Source organism: Lissotriton helveticus, chromosome 9, assembly GCF_964261635.1.
Source record: "Lissotriton helveticus chromosome 9, aLisHel1.1, whole genome shotgun sequence".
NCBI lineage: Eukaryota > Metazoa > Chordata > Amphibia > Caudata > Salamandridae > Lissotriton > Lissotriton helveticus.
The window spans coordinates 1278125255-1278146142 of NC_136070.1; the positions used below are offsets into that span (position 1 = coordinate 1278125255).

General features: G+C 48.8%; 1 protein-coding gene across 1 annotated transcript in view; it reads left to right on the plus strand.

The window, feature by feature from the left end:
• Positions 1-19544, plus strand: part of LHFPL4 (LHFPL tetraspan subfamily member 4) — a 336997-nt gene extending 317453 nt beyond the window's left edge. Inside the window, exon 4 of the mRNA XM_078661857.1 lies at positions 15798-19544. Within this exon, the coding sequence (XP_078517983.1) occupies positions 15798-15806 (9 nt within the window). The 3' untranslated portion in view covers positions 15807-19544. The remainder of the gene's footprint in view (positions 1-15797) is intronic.
• Positions 19545-20888: the final 1344 nt, after the last annotated feature.

A 20888-nucleotide genomic window follows, 5' to 3' on the forward strand; every position in this document is an offset into this window, starting at 1 on the left:
CGTTCTGACTGAAACGGTTGAAGAGCGACCCTTTGCGTGCGGTCTTTAAGGTAGGACCGTAGCCATGAACGGGCCATCCCTCCAAGTTCCATCGACTTGAGTCTGTCTAATAAGATGAGGTGATCCACGGTGTTGAATGCTGCGGACAGGTCCAATAGTACTAGCATTGCTGATGCACCCGTGTCCACCGTCATTCTTACAGACTCCGCCACCTCCAACAAGCCATCTCAGTACTAAAACTGGACCGAAAGCCGGCATATCACCCCCTCCCTTCTAATGTTACCAGATGCCTGCGACATATCACTCGCTCCCTTCTAATGTTACAGGATGTCTGCCTTATATCACCCCCTCCATTTTAATGTTACCAGAAGCCTACAGCATATCACTCCCTCCCATCTAATGTTACCTGATGCCTGCAGCATATCACTCCCTCCCGTCTAATGTTACCAGATGCCTGCAGCATATCACCCGCTCCCTTCTAGTGTTACCAGATGCCTGCGACATATCACCCCCTCCCTTCTAATGTTACCAGATGCCTGCAGCATATCACCCGCTCCCTTCTAGTGTTACCAGATGCCTGCGTCATATCATCCCTTTCCTTCTAATGCTAACGGATGCCTACGGCGTTTCACCCCCTCCCTTCTAATGTTACCAGATGCCTGCGACATATCACTCCCTCCCTTCTAATGTTACCAGATGCCTGCAGCATATCACTCCCTCCCGTCTAATGTTACCTGATGCCTGCAGCATATCACTCCCTCCCATCTAATGTTACCTGATGCCTGCAGCATATCACTCCCTCCCGTCTAATGTTACCAGATGCCTGCGACATATCACCCCCTCCCTTCTAATGTTACCAGATGCCTGCAGCATATCACCCGCTCCCTTCTAGTGTTACCAGATGCCTGCGTCATATCATCCCTTTCCTTCTAATGCTAACGGATGCCTACGGCGTTTCACCCACTCCCTTCTAATGTTACCAGATGCCTGCGACATATCACCCCCTCCCTTCTAATGTTACCGGATGCCTGCCTCGTATCACCCCCTTCCTTCTAGTGTTACCAGATGCCTGCGTCATATCACCCCCTTCCTTTTAATGCTAACGGATGCCTGCGGCATATCACACCCCTCCCTTCTAGTGTTACCAGATGCCTGCGTCGTATCACCCCCTTCCTTCTAATGTTACCAGATGTTTGCGGCAAATCACCCCCTGCCTTCTAATGTTACCGGAAGCCTGAGGCATGTCACCACTTCCTTTTTATATTACCAGATGCCTGTGACATATCACCCCCTACCTTCTAATATTAGTGGATGCCTGCGGCATATCACCCCCCTCCCTTCAAATGCTACCAGATAGCTGAGGCATATCACTCCCTCCCTTCTAATGTTTCAAGATGCCTGCAGCATATCACCCCCTCCCTTCTAATCTTACCAGATAGCTGCGGCATATCACCCCCTCCCTTCTAATCTTACCAGATAGCTGCGGCATATCACCCCCTCCCTTCTAATATTACTGGATATCTGCCATACATCACTCAATCCCTTCTAATGTTACTGTATGCCTGCGGCATATCACCCCCCTCTCATCTAATGTTACCAGATGCCTGGGACATATCACCCCCCTCCCTTCTAATGTTACCAGATGCCTGCGGCATATCACCCCCTCCCATCTAATGATACCAGATTCCAGAGGCATATCACCCCCTTCCATCTAATATTACCAGATGCCTGCGACATATCACCCCCTCCCTCCTAATAATACCAGATGCCTGCGGCATATCACCCCCTCCCTTCTAGTGTTACCAGATGCCTGAGGCATATCACCCCCTCCCTTCTAGTGTTACCAGATGCCTGAGGTATATCACCCCCTCCCTTCTAATGTTACCAGATGCCTGCTGCATATCACCCCCTCCCTTCTAGTGTTACCAGATGCCTGCGGCATATCACCCCCTCCCATCTAATATTACCAGATGCCTGCGACATATCACCCCCTCCCTTCTAATAATACCAGATGCCTGCGGCATATCACCCCCTCCCTTCTAGTGTTACCAGATGCCTGAGGCATATCACCCTCCCCCTTCTAGTGTTACCAGATGCCTGAGGTATATCACCCCCTCCCTTCTAATGTTACCAGATGCCTGCGGCATATCACCCCCTCCCTTTTAATGTTACCAGATGCCTGCAACATATCACCCCCTCCCTTCTAATGTTACCAGATGCCTGCGACATATCACCCACTCCCATCTAATGTTACCAGATGCCTGCAACATATCACCCCCTCCCTTCTAATGTTACCAGATGCCTGCAACATATCATCCCCTCCCTTCTAATGTTACCAGATGCCTGCGGCATATCACTCGCTCCCTTCTAATGTTACCAGATGCCTGCAACATATCACCCACTCCCATCTAATGTTACCAGATGCCTGTGACATATCACCCCCTCCCTTCTAATGTTACCAGATGCCTACGGAATATCACCCCTCCCTTCTAATGTTACTAGATGCCTGCGGCATATCACCCCCTCCCTTCTAGGTTACCGGATGTCTGCCATATATCGCTCCCTCCCTTCTAATGTTACTGTATGCCTGCAACATATCACCCCCTCCCTTCTAATGTTAAGGGAAGCCTGCAACATATCACCACCTCCCTTCTAATCTTACTGGATAGGTGCGGCATATCACCCCCTCCCTTCTAGTGTTACCAGATGCCTGAGGTATATCACCCCTCCCTTCTAGTGTTACCAGATGCCTGAGGCATATCACCCCCTCCCTTCTAATGTTACCAGATGCCTGAGGTATATCACCCCCTCCCTTCTAATGTTACCAGATGCCTGCGGCATATCACCCCCTCCCATCTAATGATACCAGATGCCAGAGGCATATCACCCCCTCCCATCTAATATTACCAGATGCCTGCGACATATCACCCCCTCCCTTCTAATAATACCAGATGCCTGCGGCATATCACCCCCTCCCTTCTAGTGTTACCAGATGCCTGAGGTATATCACCCCCTCCCATCTAATGTTACCAGATGCCTGCGGCATATCACCCCTCCCCCTTCTAGTGTTACCAGATGCCTGAGGTATATCACCCCCTCCCTTCTAATGTTACCAGATGCCTGCGGCATATCACCCCCTCCCTTTTAATGTTACCAGATGCCTGCAACATATCACCCCCTCCCTTCTAATGTTACCAGATGCCTGCAACATATCATCCCCTCCCTTCTAATGTTACCAGATGCCTGCGGCATATCACTCGCTCCCTTCTAATGTTACCAGATGCCTGCAACATATCACCCACTCCCATCTAATGTTACCAGATGCCTGTGACATATCACCCCCTCCCTTCTAATGTTACCAGATGCCTACGGCATATCACCCCCTCCCTTCTAATGTTACCAGATGCCTGCAACATATCACCCACTCCCATCTAATGTTACCAGATGCCTGCAACATATCACCCCCTCCTTTCTAATGTTACCAGATGCCTACGGCATATCACCCCTCCCTTCTAATGTTACTAGATGCCTGCGGCATATCACCCCCTCCCTTCTAGGTTACCGGATGTCTGCCATATATCACTCCCTCCCTTCTAATGTTACTGTATGCCTGCAACATATCACCCCCTCCCTTCTAATGTTAAGGGAAGCCTGCAACATATCACCACCTCCCTTCTAATCTTACTGGATAGGTGCGGCATATCACCCCCTCCATCCTAATGTTACCAGATGCCTGTGACATATCACCCCTCCCTTCTAATGTTACCAGATGCCTGCGGCATTTCACCCCTCCCTTCTAATGTTACTAGATGCCTGCGGCATATCACCCCCTCCCTTCTAGGTTACTGTATGCCTGCAGCATATCACTCCCTCCCTTCTAATGTTACCAGATGCCTGAGGCATATCACCCCCTCCCTTCTAGTGTTACCAGATGCCTGAGGTATATCACCCCCTCCCTTCTAATGTTACCAGATGCCTGCTGCATATCACCCCCTCCCTTCTAATGTTACCAGATGCCTGCGGCATATCACTCGCTCCCTTCTAATGTTACCAGATGCCTGCAACATATCACCCACTCCCATCTAATGTTACCAGATGCCTGTGACATATCACCCCCTCCCTTCTAATGTTACCAGATGCCTACGGCATATCACCCCCTCCCTTCTAATGTTACCAGATGCCTGCAACATATCACCCACTCCCATCTAATGTTACCAGATGCCTGCAACATATCACCCCCTCCTTTCTAATGTTACCAGATGCCTACGGCATATCACCCCTCCCTTCTAATGTTACTAGATGCCTGCGGCATATCACCCCCTCCCTTCTAGGTTACCGGATGTCTGCCATATATCACTCCCTCCCTTCTAATGTTACTGTATGCCTGCAACATATCACCCCCTCCCTTCTAATGTTAAGGGAAGCCTGCAACATATCACCACCTCCCTTCTAATCTTACTGGATAGGTGCGGCATATCACCCCCTCCATCCTAATGTTACCAGATGCCTGTGACATATCACCCCTCCCTTCTAATGTTACCAGATGCCTGCGGCATTTCACCCCTCCCTTCTAATGTTACTAGATGCCTGCGGCATATCACCCCCTCCCTTCTAGGTTACTGTATGCCTGCAGCATATCACTCCCTCCCTTCTAATGTTACCAGATGCCTGAGGCATATCACCCCCTCCCTTCTAGTGTTACCAGATGCCTGAGGTATATCACCCCCTCCCTTCTAATGTTACCAGATGCCTGCTGCATATCACCCCCTCCCTTCTAGTGTTACCAGATGCCTGAGGTATATCACCCCCTCCCTTCTAATGTTACCAGATGCCTGCGGCATATCACCCCCTCCCATCTAATGATACCAGATGCCAGAGGCATATCACCCCCTCCCATCTAATATTACCAGATGCCTGCGACATATCACCCCCTCCCTTCTAATAATACCAGATGCCTGCGGCATATCACCCCCTCCCTTCTAGTGTTACCAGATGCCTGAGGCATATCACCCCCTCCCTTCTAGTGTTACCAGATGCCTGAGGTATATCACCCCCTCCCATCTAATGTTACCAGATGCCTGAGGCATATCACCCTCCCCCTTCTAGTGTTACCAGATGCCTGAGGTATATCACCCCCTCCCTTCTAATGTTACCAGATGCCTGCGGCATATCACCCCCTCCCTTTTAATGTTACCAGATGCCTGCAACATATCACCCCCTCCCTTCTAATGTTACCAGATGCCTGCAACATATCATCCCCTCCCTTCTAATGTTACCAGATGCCTGCGGCATATCACTCGCTCCCTTCTAATGTTACCAGATGCCTGCGGCATATCACCCCCTCCCTTCTAATGTTACCAGATGCCTGCGGCATATCACCCCCTCCCTTCTAATGTTACCAGATGCCTGCGGCATATCACCCCCTCCCTTCTAATGTTACCAGATGCCTGCGGCATTTCACCCCTCCCTTCTAATGTTACTAGATGCCTGCGGCATATCACCCCCTCCCTTCTAGGTTACTGTATGCCTGCAGCATATCACCCTCCCTTCTAGTGTTACCAGATGCCTGCTGCATATCACCCCCTCCCTTCTAGTGTTACCAGATGCCTGAGGTATATCACCCCCTCCCATCTAATGATACCAGATGCCAGAGGCATATCACCCCCTCCCATCTAATATTACCAGATGCCTGCGACATATCACCCCCTCCCTTCTAATAATACCAGATGCCTGCGGTATATCACCCCCTCCCTTCTAGTGTTACCAGATGCCTGAGGCATATCACCCCCTCCCTTCTAGTGTTACCAGATGCCTGAGGTATATCACCCCCTCCCATCTAATGTTACCAGATGCCTGAGGCATATCACCCTCCCCCTTCTAGTGTTACCAGATGCCTGAGGTATATCACCCCCTCCCTTCTAATGTTACCAGATGCCTGCGGCATATCACCCCCTCCCTTTTAATGTTACCAGATGCCTGCAACATATCACCCCCTCCCTTCTAATGTTACCAGATGCCTGCAACATATCATCCCCTCCCTTCTAATGTTACCAGATGCCTGCGGCATATCACTCGCTCCCTTCTAATGTTACCAGATGCCTGCAACATATCACCCACTCCCATCTAATGTTACCAGATGCCTGTGACATATCACCCCCTCCCTTCTAATGTTACCAGATGCCTACGGCATATCACCCCCTCCCTTCTAATGTTACCAGATGCCTGCAACATATCACCCACTCCCATCTAATGTTACCAGATGCCTGTGACATATCACCCCCTCCCTTCTAATGTTACCAGATGCCTACGGCATATCACTCGCTCCCTTCTAATGTTACCAGATGCCTGCCGCATATCACCCCCTCCCTTCTAATGTTACCAGATGCCTACGGCATATCACTCGCTCCCTTCTAATGTTACCAGATGCCTGCAACATATCACCCACTCCCATCTAATGTTACCAGATGCCTGTGACATATCACCCCCTCCCTTCTAATGTTACCAGATGCCTGCGGCATATCACCCCCTCCCTTCTAGGTTACTGTATGCCTGCAGCATATCACCCTCCCTTCTAGTGTTACCAGATGCCTGCTGCATATCACCCCCTCCCTTCTAGTGTTACCAGATGCCTGAGGTATATCACCCCCTCCCTTCTAATGTTACCAGATGCCTGCTGCATATCACCCCCTCCCTTCTAGTGTTACCAGATGCCTGAGGTATATCACCCCCTCCCATCTAATGATACCAGATGCCAGAGGCATATCACCCCCTCCCATCTAATATTACCAGATGCCTGCGACATATCACCCCCTCCCTTCTAATAATACCAGATGCCTGCGGTATATCACCCCCTCCCTTCTAGTGTTACCAGATGCCTGAGGCATATCACCCCCTCCCTTCTAGTGTTACCAGATGCCTGAGGTATATCACCCCCTCCCATCTAATGTTACCAGATGCCTGAGGCATATCACCCTCCCCCTTCTAGTGTTACCAGATGCCTGAGGTATATCACCCCCTCCCTTCTAATGTTACCAGATGCCTGCGGCATATCACCCCCTCCCTTTTAATGTTACCAGATGCCTGCAACATATCACCCCCTCCCTTCTAATGTTACCAGATGCCTGCAACATATCATCCCCTCCCATCTAATGTTACCAGATGCCTGCGGCATATCACTCGCTCCCTTCTAATGTTACCAGATGCCTGCAACATATCACCCACTCCCATCTAATGTTACCAGATGCCTGTGACATATCACCCCCTCCCTTCTAATGTTACCAGATGCCTACGGCATATCACCCCCTCCCTTCTAATGTTACCAGATGCCTGCAACATATCACCCACTCCCATCTAATGTTACCAGATGCCTGTGACATATCACCCCCTCCCTTCTAATGTTACCAGATGCCTGCGGCATATCACCCCTCCCTTCTAATGTTACTAGATGCCTGCGGCATATCACCCCCTCCCTTCTAGGTTACCGGATGTCTGCCATATATCACTCCCTCCCTTCTAATGTTACTGTATGCCTGCAACATATCACCCCCTCCCTTCTAATGTTAAGGGAAGCCTGCAACATATCACCACCTCCCTTCTAATCTTACTGGATAGGTGCCGCATATCACCCCCTCCATCCTAATGTTACCAGATGCCTGCGGCATATCACCCCTCCCTTCTAATGTTACTAGATGCCTGCGGCATATCACCCCCTCCCTTCTAGGTTACTGTATGCCTGCAGCATATCACCCTCCCTTCTAATGTTACTAGATGCCTGCGGCATATCACCCCCTCCCTTCTAGGTTACTGTATGCCTGCGGCATATCACCCCCTCCCTTCTAGGTTACTGTATGCCTGCGGCATATCACCCCCTCCATCCTAATGTTACCAGATGCCTGTGACATATCACCCCTCCCTTCTAATGTTACCAGATGCCTGCGGCATTTCACCCCCTCCCTTCTAATGTTACCAGATGCCTGTGACATATCACCCCTCCCTTCTAATGTTACCAGATGCCTGCGGCATATCACCCCCTCCCTTCTAATGTTACTAGATGCCTGCGGCATATCACCCCCTCCCTTCTAATGTTACTAGATGCCTGCGGCATATCACCCCCTCCCTTCTAATGTTACCAGATGCCTGCGGCATATCACCCCCTCCCTTCTAATGTTACTAGATGCCTGCGGCATATCACCCCCTCCCTTCTAGGTTACTGTATGCCTGCAGCATATCACCCTCCCTTCTAATGTTACCAGATGCCTGAGGCATATCACCCCCTCCCTTCTAGTGTTACCAGATGCCTGAGGTATATCACCCCCTCCCTTCTAATGTTACCAGATGCCTGCTGCATATCACCCCCTCCCTTCTAATGTTACCAGATGCCTACAGCATATCACCCCCTCCCTTCTAGTGTTACCAGATGCCTGAGGCATATCACCCCCTCCCTTCTAGTGTTACCAGATGCCTGAGGTATATCACCCCCTCCCTTCTAATGTTACCAGATGCCTGCTGCATATCACCCCCTCCCTTCTAATGTTACCAGATGCCTACAGCATATCACCCCCTCCCTTCTAGTGTTACCAGATGCCTGAGGTATATCACCCACTCCCATATAATGTTACCAGATGCCTGCGGCATATCACCCCTCCCTTCTAATGTTACTAGATGCCTGAGGTATATCACCCCCTCCCTTCTAATGTTACCAGATGCCTGCTGCATATCACCCCCTCCCTTCTAGTGTTACCAGATGCCTGCGGCATATCACCCCCTCCCTTCTAATGTTACCAGATGCCTGCGGCATATCACCCCCTCCCATCTAATGATACCAGATGCCAGAGGCATATCACCCCCTCCCATCTAATATTACCAGATGCCTGCGACATATCACCCCCTCCCTTCTAATAATACCAGATGCCTGCGGCATATCACCCCCTCCCTTCTAGTGTTACCAGATGCCTGAGGCATATCACCCCCTCCCTTCTAGTGTTACCAGATGCCTGAGGTATATCACCCCCTCCCATCTAATGTTACCAGATGCCTGAGGCATATCACCCTCCCCCTTCTAGTGTTACCAGATGCCTGAGGTATATCACCCCCTCCCTTCTAATGTTACCAGATGCCTGCGGCATATCACCCCCTCCCTTTTAATGTTACCAGATGCCTGCAACATATCACCCCCTCCCTTCTAATGTTACCAGATGCCTGCAACATATCATCCCCTCCCTTCTAATGTTACCAGATGCCTGCGGCATATCACTCGCTCCCTTCTAATGTTACCAGATGCCTGCGGCATATCACCCCCTCCCTTCTAATGTTACCAGATGCCTGCGGCATATCACCCCCTCCCTTCTAATGTTACCAGATGCCTGCGGCATATCACCCCCTCCCTTCTAATGTTACCAGATGCCTGCGGCATTTCACCCCTCCCTTCTAATGTTACTAGATGCCTGCGGCATATCACCCCCTCCCTTCTAGGTTACTGTATGCCTGCAGCATATCACCCTCCCTTCTAGTGTTACCAGATGCCTGCTGCATATCACCCCCTCCCTTCTAGTGTTACCAGATGCCTGAGGTATATCACCCCCTCCCTTCTAATGTTACCAGATGCCTGCTGCATATCACCCCCTCCCTTCTAGTGTTACCAGATGCCTGAGGTATATCACCCCCTCCCATCTAATGATACCAGATGCCAGAGGCATATCACCCCCTCCCATCTAATATTACCAGATGCCTGCGACATATCACCCCCTCCCTTCTAATAATACCAGATGCCTGCGGTATATCACCCCCTCCCTTCTAGTGTTACCAGATGCCTGAGGCATATCACCCCCTCCCTTCTAGTGTTACCAGATGCCTGAGGTATATCACCCCCTCCCATCTAATGTTACCAGATGCCTGAGGCATATCACCCTCCCCCTTCTAGTGTTACCAGATGCCTGAGGTATATCACCCCCTCCCTTCTAATGTTACCAGATGCCTGCGGCATATCACCCCCTCCCTTTTAATGTTACCAGATGCCTGCAACATATCACCCCCTCCCTTCTAATGTTACCAGATGCCTGCAACATATCATCCCCTCCCTTCTAATGTTACCAGATGCCTGCGGCATATCACTCGCTCCCTTCTAATGTTACCAGATGCCTGCAACATATCACCCACTCCCATCTAATGTTACCAGATGCCTGTGACATATCACCCCCTCCCTTCTAATGTTACCAGATGCCTACGGCATATCACCCCCTCCCTTCTAATGTTACCAGATGCCTGCAACATATCACCCACTCCCATCTAATGTTACCAGATGCCTGTGACATATCACCCCCTCCCTTCTAATGTTACCAGATGCCTACGGCATATCACTCGCTCCCTTCTAATGTTACCAGATGCCTGCCGCATATCACCCCCTCCCTTCTAATGTTACCAGATGCCTACGGCATATCACTCGCTCCCTTCTAATGTTACCAGATGCCTGCAACATATCACCCACTCCCATCTAATGTTACCAGATGCCTGTGACATATCACCCCCTCCCTTCTAATGTTACCAGATGCCTGCGGCATTTCACCCCTCCCTTCTAATGTTACTAGATGCCTGCGGCATATCACCCCCTCCCTTCTAGGTTACTGTATGCCTGCAGCATATCACCCTCCCTTCTAGTGTTACCAGATGCCTGCTGCATATCACCCCCTCCCTTCTAGTGTTACCAGATGCCTGAGGTATATCACCCCCTCCCTTCTAATGTTACCAGATGCCTGCTGCATATCACCCCCTCCCTTCTAGTGTTACCAGATGCCTGAGGTATATCACCCCCTCCCATCTAATGATACCAGATGCCAGAGGCATATCACCCCCTCCCATCTAATATTACCAGATGCCTGCGACATATCACCCCCTCCCTTCTAATAATACCAGATGCCTGCGGTATATCACCCCCTCCCATCTAATGTTACCAGATGCCTGAGGCATATCACCCTCCCCCTTCTAGTGTTACCAGATGCCTGAGGTATATCACCCCCTCCCTTCTAATGTTACCAGATGCCTGCGGCATATCACCCCCTCCCTTTTAATGTTACCAGATGCCTGCAACATATCACCCCCTCCCTTCTAATGTTACCAGATGCCTGCAACATATCATCCCCTCCCTTCTAATGTTACCAGATGCCTGCGGCATATCACTCGCTCCCTTCTAATGTTACCAGATGCCTGCAACATATCACCCACTCCCATCTAATGTTACCAGATGCCTGTGACATATCACCCCCTCCCTTCTAATGTTACCAGATGCCTACGGCATATCACCCCCTCCCTTCTAATGTTACCAGATGCCTGCAACATATCACCCACTCCCATCTAATGTTACCAGATGCCTGTGACATATCACCCCCTCCCTTCTAATGTTACCAGATGCCTACGGCATATCACTCGCTCCCTTCTAATGTTACCAGATGCCTGCCGCATATCACCCCCTCCCTTCTAATGTTACCAGATGCCTACGGCATATCACTCGCTCCCTTCTAATGTTACCAGATGCCTGCAACATATCACCCACTCCCATCTAATGTTACCAGATGCCTGTGACATATCACCCCCTCCCTTCTAATGTTACCAGATGCCTGCGGCATATCACCCCTCCCTTCTAATGTTACTAGATGCCTGCGGCATATCACCCCCTCCCTTCTAGGTTACCGGATGTCTGCCATATATCACTCCCTCCCTTCTAATGTTACTGGATGCCTGCCGCATATCACCCCCTCCATCCTAATGTTACCAGATGCCTGCGGCATATCACCCCTCCCTTCTAATGTTACTAGATGCCTGCGGCATATCACCCCCTCCCTTCTAATGTTACCAGATGCCTGCGGCATATCACCCCCTCCCTTCTAATGTTACCAGATGCCTGCGGCATATCACCCCCTCCCTTCTAGGTTACTGTATGCCTGCAGCATATCACCCCCTCCCTTCTAATGTTAAGGGAAGCCTGCTACATAACACTCCCTCCCTTCTAATGTTACCAGATGCCTCCGACATATCACCCCATCCCTTCTAATGTTAACAGATGCCTGCCGCATATCACCCCCTCCCTTCTAATGTTACCAGATGCCTGCGGCATGTCACTCCCTCCCTTCTAATGTTACCGGATGCCTTCGGCATATCACCCCCTTCCGTCTAATGTTAACGGATGCCTGCGCCATATCACCCCCTCCCTTCCAATGTTACCGGATGCCTGCGCCATATCACCCCTCCCTTCCAATGTTACCGGATGCCAGCGCCATATCACCCCCTCCCTTCCAATGTTACCGGATGCCAGCGACATATCACCCCCTCCCTTCCAATGTTACCGCATGCCTGCAGTATATCACCCCTTTCCTTCCAATGTTACCAGATGCCTGCGGCGTATCATCCTCTCCATACTAATGTTACCTGCTGTTGAAAGTAGGTTATTAGTAGTGACAAATATGCATCTACCACTTGCAATACGGCCACTAACACAGTGTACGGCTCAGAAAAGGTCTCAATAAATTATTCCCGTGCTCAACCCTGGGTAGCTTGGCTGCGAGCAGGCAGGCTTAGCTAAGGTAACAGGTATGTAAAGTATTCAAAAACACTAATTCAGTGAATAATTAAGACACAACACAAAATAAAACTCCAACACCAATTTATGGAAATAGTAAATATTTTTATCTTTAAAATGACACCAAAGCAACAAAAAATCCAATGCAGGGAACCAGAGATATGCATTTTTAAAGACTAAACACTTTCTAGCACTTAGTCACTTTACAGAGTTTTTTCCCCACAGTTGCCCCAAATTTTACCAAACTTCTGGAACATTTTCCTTAAGTTCCTCTTGATGGTCCAAAGGGTCGAAAACACAATCCAATGGTCTGGAAGCTCCAAGATGGTCCTTGAAATTCTGAGACCACAATTCCCACAATGCCCCTGGTCAAAACCCCTCAAAAGTCCACTAGATGCCCTGCAGACAGGGGACTCTTGGAGGAGTTGATCCAAGTGATGTTCTCCTCCTCCCCGATGTGCAGTTCAGCCCTTTACCTTACGCATACCACTCAAAAGTGTTAATTTAGAATCTCAATCTCTCGCCTCTAAACCAAGTCACCGACCGAGCATTTGCTACATCATGTGATCTCTTCACTAACTTTCTCTTACCTAAACTTCCATCAACATACCACGTTTAAAGAGGAATAAAGAGTGGACTCCCTGCAACCTACAAGTTAACAGAGGTGGGGGCAGGGGGGGGGCATGTAACTATAAGCAGGGTCTTTATAAAAGATGTGTTATATGCCCTGGTGTTGGAGAAATTGTACATTTCAATTTCCCCATTGTAGATCCCCAGCCACATAGGATAACATTGCAATAGTTTAAATATGCATAACTATCGCTAGGGATTAACAAAAAATATCATTCAATGACTTAGGAGAATAGTATTTTTAAATACAACAATATTCTATTGGTGAAATTACCAAAAAGCATGCAGAAAAGATGTTATAAGACTTTCTTGTCTGTAAGCCAAAATTCACCCTTCCTGTGGTCTTCCCTGATTGGTCAGAGTTAAAAGGATTAGCCAGGCTGCCAAGGAATGTCAGGTCCATCTACCCCCAGCCCCTCTGACCCAGCCAGATGGCAGGAATTTGCAGATGGTAGGGGAAGGAGAGCCATGGATCGGAGCCATACTGGAGATTGGTTTAACAACTTTTTTTTACTCATTTACTGCAAGTTCAGAGATACAGAATTTTGAAAGAATAGTACTTTCTGGGAGAATATTTTGTCATACTTTGGAGGAAGTGGTCATGGGGTGTTGTCTTGCACCTCATTGGGCAGGAGCGCTCTCCTGCTTGACCACAGAGACCACTGAATATATATGTGAGAGGTGCAGAGCCTCACAGATCTGGAGCTTCAAACTAACAAAAGAAGAAGGCATGCCAAGGTGGAAGCCTGGCTTGGCCCATCAGGCCCTGCATTCTGACTGACTGCGTCTGCTGCATTATCTGAAACTACAGCCCGTTGGATGTATTTTGCTTCAAGATAATTAATGAGTGGGCTCCCTGCAGGCTACTTATTAACAGAGCTCACCTGGACCATCACCACCAAGAATCCCCAGCCTGGAGAGCGTACAGTGGATTTGTAAGTGTTTTGTCCAAGTGAATCGTGGGAACTGTAGTCCCAAACTTTCAAGGGCAATCTTGGAAATTCCAGACCCTTGGATTGTGTTTTGTACACGTTGGACCCACAAGGGGAACTTCCAGGAGAAGTTCCAGAAGTTTGGGGCAGTTGGGAGCAACTTTGAGAAAAAACTCCATAAGGGGACCAACTCAACCACAAGACCAAAGCTGGTGACCTTCAACCGCGAGCTGGCCTGCCATGCTGGTTCGTCCCGCTGTGAAGCTCCGGTGGTCTGACTTCCAAAGTTTGACATGGGGCTCCCTGGAAAGCAAGCCAGTGATCCCTCACTGAACCCAGGCTGGTGAAGAGCAACAAGGGACCCCGGCAGAAAAAGCTCCAGAAAAGTTTCTAAGTCCTAAGGTAAAATCTCAACCAAGGCCTACTGCGAGGGGTATCTGAGCAGGGCTCCATCGTGGTCGGCCTGAAACCTTGACTATGTCCCAGTCAAGCACGACCAGATATCCCAATGTGGCGCTTTAGGTTTCTAAGTGCTTTATAGTGCTAACTCTTAAAAAAGTCATATATCCGGTTCCCTACATTGGATTTTTGTTTGTCATTTTGGTCAGCCTGCTGTCTCCTGCTTGTAGCCTGCACTCTGGTACAGTATGCACCCTGCTTAGGGCTGCATACAAACATGTCCTATGCTTATAAATTGGTGTGGGATCTTTATTGTGTGTTGTGTCTTAATTATTTACTGAATTGGGGTTTTTCAATCAAGCAATCAATCAAGAATTTGTAGAGCGCACTACTTACCCGCTAGGGTCTCAAGGCGCTGGGGGGGGGGGGGGGGGGGGGGTCTGCAGCCAGTGGTCGAAGAGCCAGGTCTTGAGCAGTCTTCTGAAGGCTGGGAGGTCTGTGGTCTGACGTAGAAGGAGGGGGAGGGCGTTCCAGGACTTGGCGGCGTGGTAAATGCTATACATACCTGCTTCTCTAGTTAAGCCTCCCTGATCGCAGCCAAGCTACCAAGGGTTCAGCATGGGAATAATTTACTGAGTCCTAGTCTGAGACCTAAACTGTGTTGGTGCCCTTGTTGCCAGTGATAGATGCCTATGGACTACTAATAACCCACTTTCCAGCTCAAAGTGGTAATCCATGATATCAAACTTAAGTCTAACGCTGTGCCTGTGAAGCATAAAGTCAGATTGGTTTCTCTCAGTGTAAGAGATGAATTGTAAACTCTTATGAATTATGTAAGGATGGCATCATGCAAGCTATTGATTCATCAGAGTGGGTTGCGGCAATAGTTTTAGCTAAGAAGAAAAATGGGAGTTTGCGCCTGTGTGCTGATATAAGGTCACTTAACAACAACATCGTTGTGTATTGTGATCCTGTGTCCAGTGTCCAAAGCTATCAGTCTGCCCGCTCTAAGGCCTGCCCAGCTGCCTATAGAGTCAGAGCTTCTGAATATGAGAATGTCCTGCATGTTGTGTGTTGTGTGTTGTGTTTTGTTACATTTCTTCAGTTGGCGTTTGTTGGTGACAACCAAGATCTCAGTCCTTCAATAGTTCACAGATAGGTGGGTCTCTGACACTGTGGTTTGCTGCTAGTCTTCTTTCTATATTTTTAGATATCTTGTGTCTTGCTTCTCCTTCTCACACTGTGGTGTTTCGCTTTTTTTCCTCCAGAGGATATAATGTAGAAGAAATGCAGATGTGCTCTGCCCTCTCATGGAAAGCAACATCGGCCTGCCACCGGAAGCCACAGGACTGCTACCTGCGCCTCTCCACTGTCCCGATGCACAGCTCTGCCTTTCCATTTCCCCTTCATGGAGAATGCACCACCTCAACATGGACCTCAGACACACCTCGTGGGTGCATCACACCTGCAACTACTGTCTGTGCTGTACAGCGAAGCGTGAACTGAAGTCACGGGGTGCGCAGAGAGCAATGACTGCTTTTTATTCACCACGGGCAAAAAGGTATCTTCGAAGACAAAAAAAGACCCTGTTTTGTAGAAGAAAAAAACATTTTCAACAAAGTATTTCTATATCTCTGAGAATCTGTGGCAATGTCCAGGTCCCAGTAGTAGACATTACCTGAGTACTACACACCCTGCTGTGTCTGGTGACAATGGAAGCAAAAACATTTTGGAGGTTTATGTATTCCAGCTGCCACATAAACAATGCCACCTCCATGCCACTGAGGCCTCTACCCCCAATGAGGCCTGTACCCCTAATGGGGCCTGCAGCCTTGGTCAGCCTGCTGTCTCACTCTGGTACAGTATGCGCCCTGCTTAGGGCTGCACCACCTTTCCTTCCTTGTTCACTCCAAGAAGCACCCCCTTTTGTACAGCAGCACACCCTGAACTGCATGGTTGAGCAGGAAACTCAACGACGTTTGATATTTTTATGCGCTAACTTGAGCCAATCGGTGTTCAATTAACAGGGTATAAGGCCTGCTCCTCTTTGCCTGTAGAGGTCAGAGCCAAGGTTCAGATAGGTCAACACCACACATCACCACCAGGGGGAAATAGGTCAGAGGGAGGCGGATGACGCAGAAGTAGTGGTTAATTACTAAAAAAAAAAGGCACGCGCCAGGGCCCAAGGTATTTCTCAAGAGACCACTGTAGCTTGTGCCAGCCACAGACAACACTGCTAAATTCCTGTACCAATATAACTACAAGTTATCACACTCCTACAACCGCTACACTTTAGACTACTCCCGGTTACCCAAACCTGCAAGAATGATTTGACATGCTGGTATTATTAATTTTTAATGTATCTTTGCTAAACACTCTGCTGATGTGTTCACTTAAAAAATAGACCAACAGTGCCACCATGTGGTGAGCTGTCAGATGTCCTGGTATTGGGAATTAAGTGGTGGTGCTAAGTGCCAGCAAACACCGGCTGACATTAAACACTGCACCGAAGAACAATGAGTAGATTGGGGGCTCAAACCCCATCATGCCCCGGTTTATGCTGGTCTTGGGTGTCATGAAGGCAGCATCACGATCAGAAAATAAACAGGAATCTACGAGTCCTATTTACTTTCCTTGGTTTCCACTTGAGCCCCTTCCACAGTTCCGTAGCAGCAAATGGGAGACTTTAAAGAGGCTAATGGGTCAAACTATGATGTTCTTTGTGGTCAAAAGGCATTTAAAATTTACTTCTGCCACCCCTGCCACTTTTGTGATTTGACATCCACGGCCCCACGGACCCTCCAGAGGCACACCACTGCCAGTAACTCCTGTGCTTTCCTCACATCTCTGTCACACAGCTGCAAGTGGCATGTCAAAAGGCATTGCTTCCTGCAGTACTAGCTTTTCTGGAAAAATAACTTTCACTCTGGAGTATGTAGTTTCACGGTTCACATCCTGGGTGTGAACCTACATATCCCTAGAACACCAATGTTGTTGCTTAAAGGACCAGAACTGGCTGAAAGAATCACACATAATATGGGTCACTTGGTAGCCAATACGTCCCTTCTATCCCACTGGTGCTGGGTCATTCAGACTGTCTCTTACTGAAAGCTTGGATGTCTGTTGGACTGAAAAGTTTCAGCGCTCCGTCCATCATCTCCTTGTGTTTACTTTGTTCACCCTAATTTGGCAGGGTATGCCCAGACGTGGGTCCCTTGCTCACTTTGCCACTAGATTCAAGATAGCCTGGCTGATGAGGGGTGAAACCCCAAAACCAGTCCAGTTCGGGCTGGACTGTTCCCATGAGACACAGGGTCAAGATTGATTTGCATATGGCCATGTCTGAACTGGGGTGGCAAAGTGAGCTAAAGAACGATGATGGATTAAACCCAGATCTTTTGACTGGGTGTGAGTGTTTGATTGGTTCAGATGCTCCGTTCATCACCACCCCCTTTTGTACCGCTTTGTTCGCCATAAGTTGGCAGGGTATGCCCAGACGTGGGTCCCTTGCTCACTTTGCCACTAGTTTCAAGCTAGCCTGGCTGATGAGGGGTTAAAACCCCAAACCAGTCCAGTTCGGGCTGGACTGTTCCCATGAGACACAGGGTCAAGACTGATTTTTATATAGTTGTGTCTGAACTGGGGTGGTGAAGGGAGCTAAAGAACGATGATGGATTCAGCCCAGATCTGTGACTGGGGGTGAGTGTCTGAAAAGTTTCAGCGTTCGTCCATCATCTTATTGTGTTTGTCTGTAGTACATACTCGCTTCATACCTGGCCCTCTCTGATGCTGTGTGACCTCTTTAAGGAGCCTGAGTTCCTGCACAGCAGGTGCTAAAACCAGAGATCTGGGGGCCCAGTGGCAAGTTCTATAAAGTTCTATAAAGAGCCTCTCCTGTTGGGGTTCCGCGGCCTCCCAGATGCTCCCAGCTCTGGTACTTTGCAGAAGTGAGTTTTAGGCGTTGGAAGAGAGTGATGTGTTCCAGGTCTCACAACTGGGGAGCGGGGGTCTAGAACGGAGGTTGATCCCACAAGAGAGAGCTATTCCACTAGAAACATCTTGTCTAGTCCCTGGCAGCCAGGACCACGTGAGTGCTCACCGTGGACACTAGGGAACACAGACTACATTTCCCATAATGCCTTTGTCACATCTGCGGGGTTCTACCTCAATTCTCCTGGATCTCTGCAGCTTGGATAGGCTTCTCTTGCTTATGTGGCAGGCAGAAGGAGGTCATGCTCTGATCATAGGCCATTAACTGTGTTATCTGTAAAATACTGGTGAGCATTCGATGGAGGGTGCCCGCAAGGGTAAGCTGTGCCCTTGATCCCCACACCCCCTTCCTTGTGCCCACGCAGGACCAAGGCTATGAGGGCGTTGTAGGGTGTTCAGTCTTCTGTCCAGAACTGAGTCTGTAAGACTCTTCCTTTCAGCAAGGTTTCACCACGAGGCGACTCTTCCTTTCAGCAAAGTTTCACCACGAGGCGACTCTTCCTTTCAGCAAGGTTTCACCGCGAGGCGACAAAGGTGCCGCGACTCTGCAGGTATTGCAAATGAGTGGCTATTATTGGCCCAGGTATAAGCAGGGTCAGAATGGTAAGGCGGGCACTCAGGAAATGGCTGAGGGGCCGGTATCGTAGTTCCAGCTGTGGGCTGCTTTTTTGGGCAGCCGATTTGGGTGGGGTCTGCGTTCGGATGCTGCTAGCGGTCCAGTGGGTGTCCGAGTGGCCTTTCTAGAGACCGATGGGCATCCATTACCTCCCTTTTATCAATGGGCAGAGGTGTCACTCCCTTTCTCTTGCTGAGCCGGCCAATTAATGTGCACATACTGAGCGGGGGCAGGGGGCCTGAGCAGAAGTTGCCTCGCTTGTTTTCAGGTGTTTATACAACTTTGCTGAAGCAGTGTTTTGAGGAAAGGCAATATGCAAATGTGGGACACTTTTTTTTAGCGTGCCTGGGTCGATTTCTAATCCCAATCCAACCCTGGGTACAAGACAGGGAAGGTGAAAACTATTCAACACTAGGGGCCAGATGTAGGAGCCCAAATACCGGTTGGTAATGGCCGATTTCGGCCGTTACCGACCGGTATTTGGGTATTGTAATGAAGGGGGCTAGAAAATTACAGAATAGGTATATTTACCTATTCGGTAATATACCGAATCGTTAAATATACCGATTCTGTAATTCAATATGTAGGTGGCACAGTTTACAGTGCCACAGGCCCTTAGAAATTCGTTATTTACCACCCAATACTATTGGGTGGTAAATTACGAATTTCTGTGTACATGCATATCAGTGCATGTACACCTGTGCCATGTGGCACACATACATGCCCATAGGGCATGTATGTGTGCCACATGGCACACAAGCCAGAAACAGGGGTGCAACAGGGTGTCAAAGTGACACCCTGTCCCCCTTGTAAAATCGGTAATTTTACCGATTCGGTAAATACCGAATCGGTATTTGCTATTGAATCCTATGGGCTTCAAGGCCCATAGGAATCAATGGCAAATACTGACTTGGTAATTACCAAATTGGTAATTACCGAATCTTACTGATTCGATATTTTTACCGATTTATTTTCCTACATAGTAATTACCGATTAGTAAATACCGAATCGGTAAAATTCGGTATTTACCATTCGGAAATTTGTTATTACTTACATCTAGCCCTAGATTGGCAGCAAACCCGGGACAATCGGGTGCCGGTGATTAACTTCAGTACAGAGCAATCATTCGGAGTTTTAGGCCCGCCCACAAGTGATTTATTTCAACCAAGTCAGGATAATGGGATTTAACTTGTACCACGGCTGAAAAGTGTGAGAACAGAAGGTGAAATTAGATTGCCCCAAAATAATCTTCACAGTACAAACAAACAGAATAAAACATCATGGAAATGAAAATAGGACTGTAAAACTAGTAATGAAAAGGGGACTGGAGAAGTAAGGAAGTCCGCAAGATCCTTCAAGTTTGAAGATCTGCTCGCCTTAGTTTTTTCAACTTGAAAAGTCTGTCTTGAGGCAACTTGTAACTGGCTCTTGCTTGAATTATGTAATCCTGGGCAAAGTACTACGCTCGCGTAGTTTGCGCAACTTCGCACTACGCGAATTGCACGTAGCACAGTGCGAACATGCATAGAGTAGCGTACCGTAGCATAGTGCAGCGGTCATTTTTTGCTTGCTCGTGGTCCTCAACGTCAAGTTGGCGACCGCGAGCAAGCAAAATGACATCCTCGCGAGACTTTTTCCTTGTTGGCAATCAGCAACATCAAGTTACTGATCGTGAGCATGGAAAATAAACCTCCCAGCGAGATTCTGAACCCGGGGAGGTCAGGTTTCTCATTGTGAATGGTCGCGCATGCTC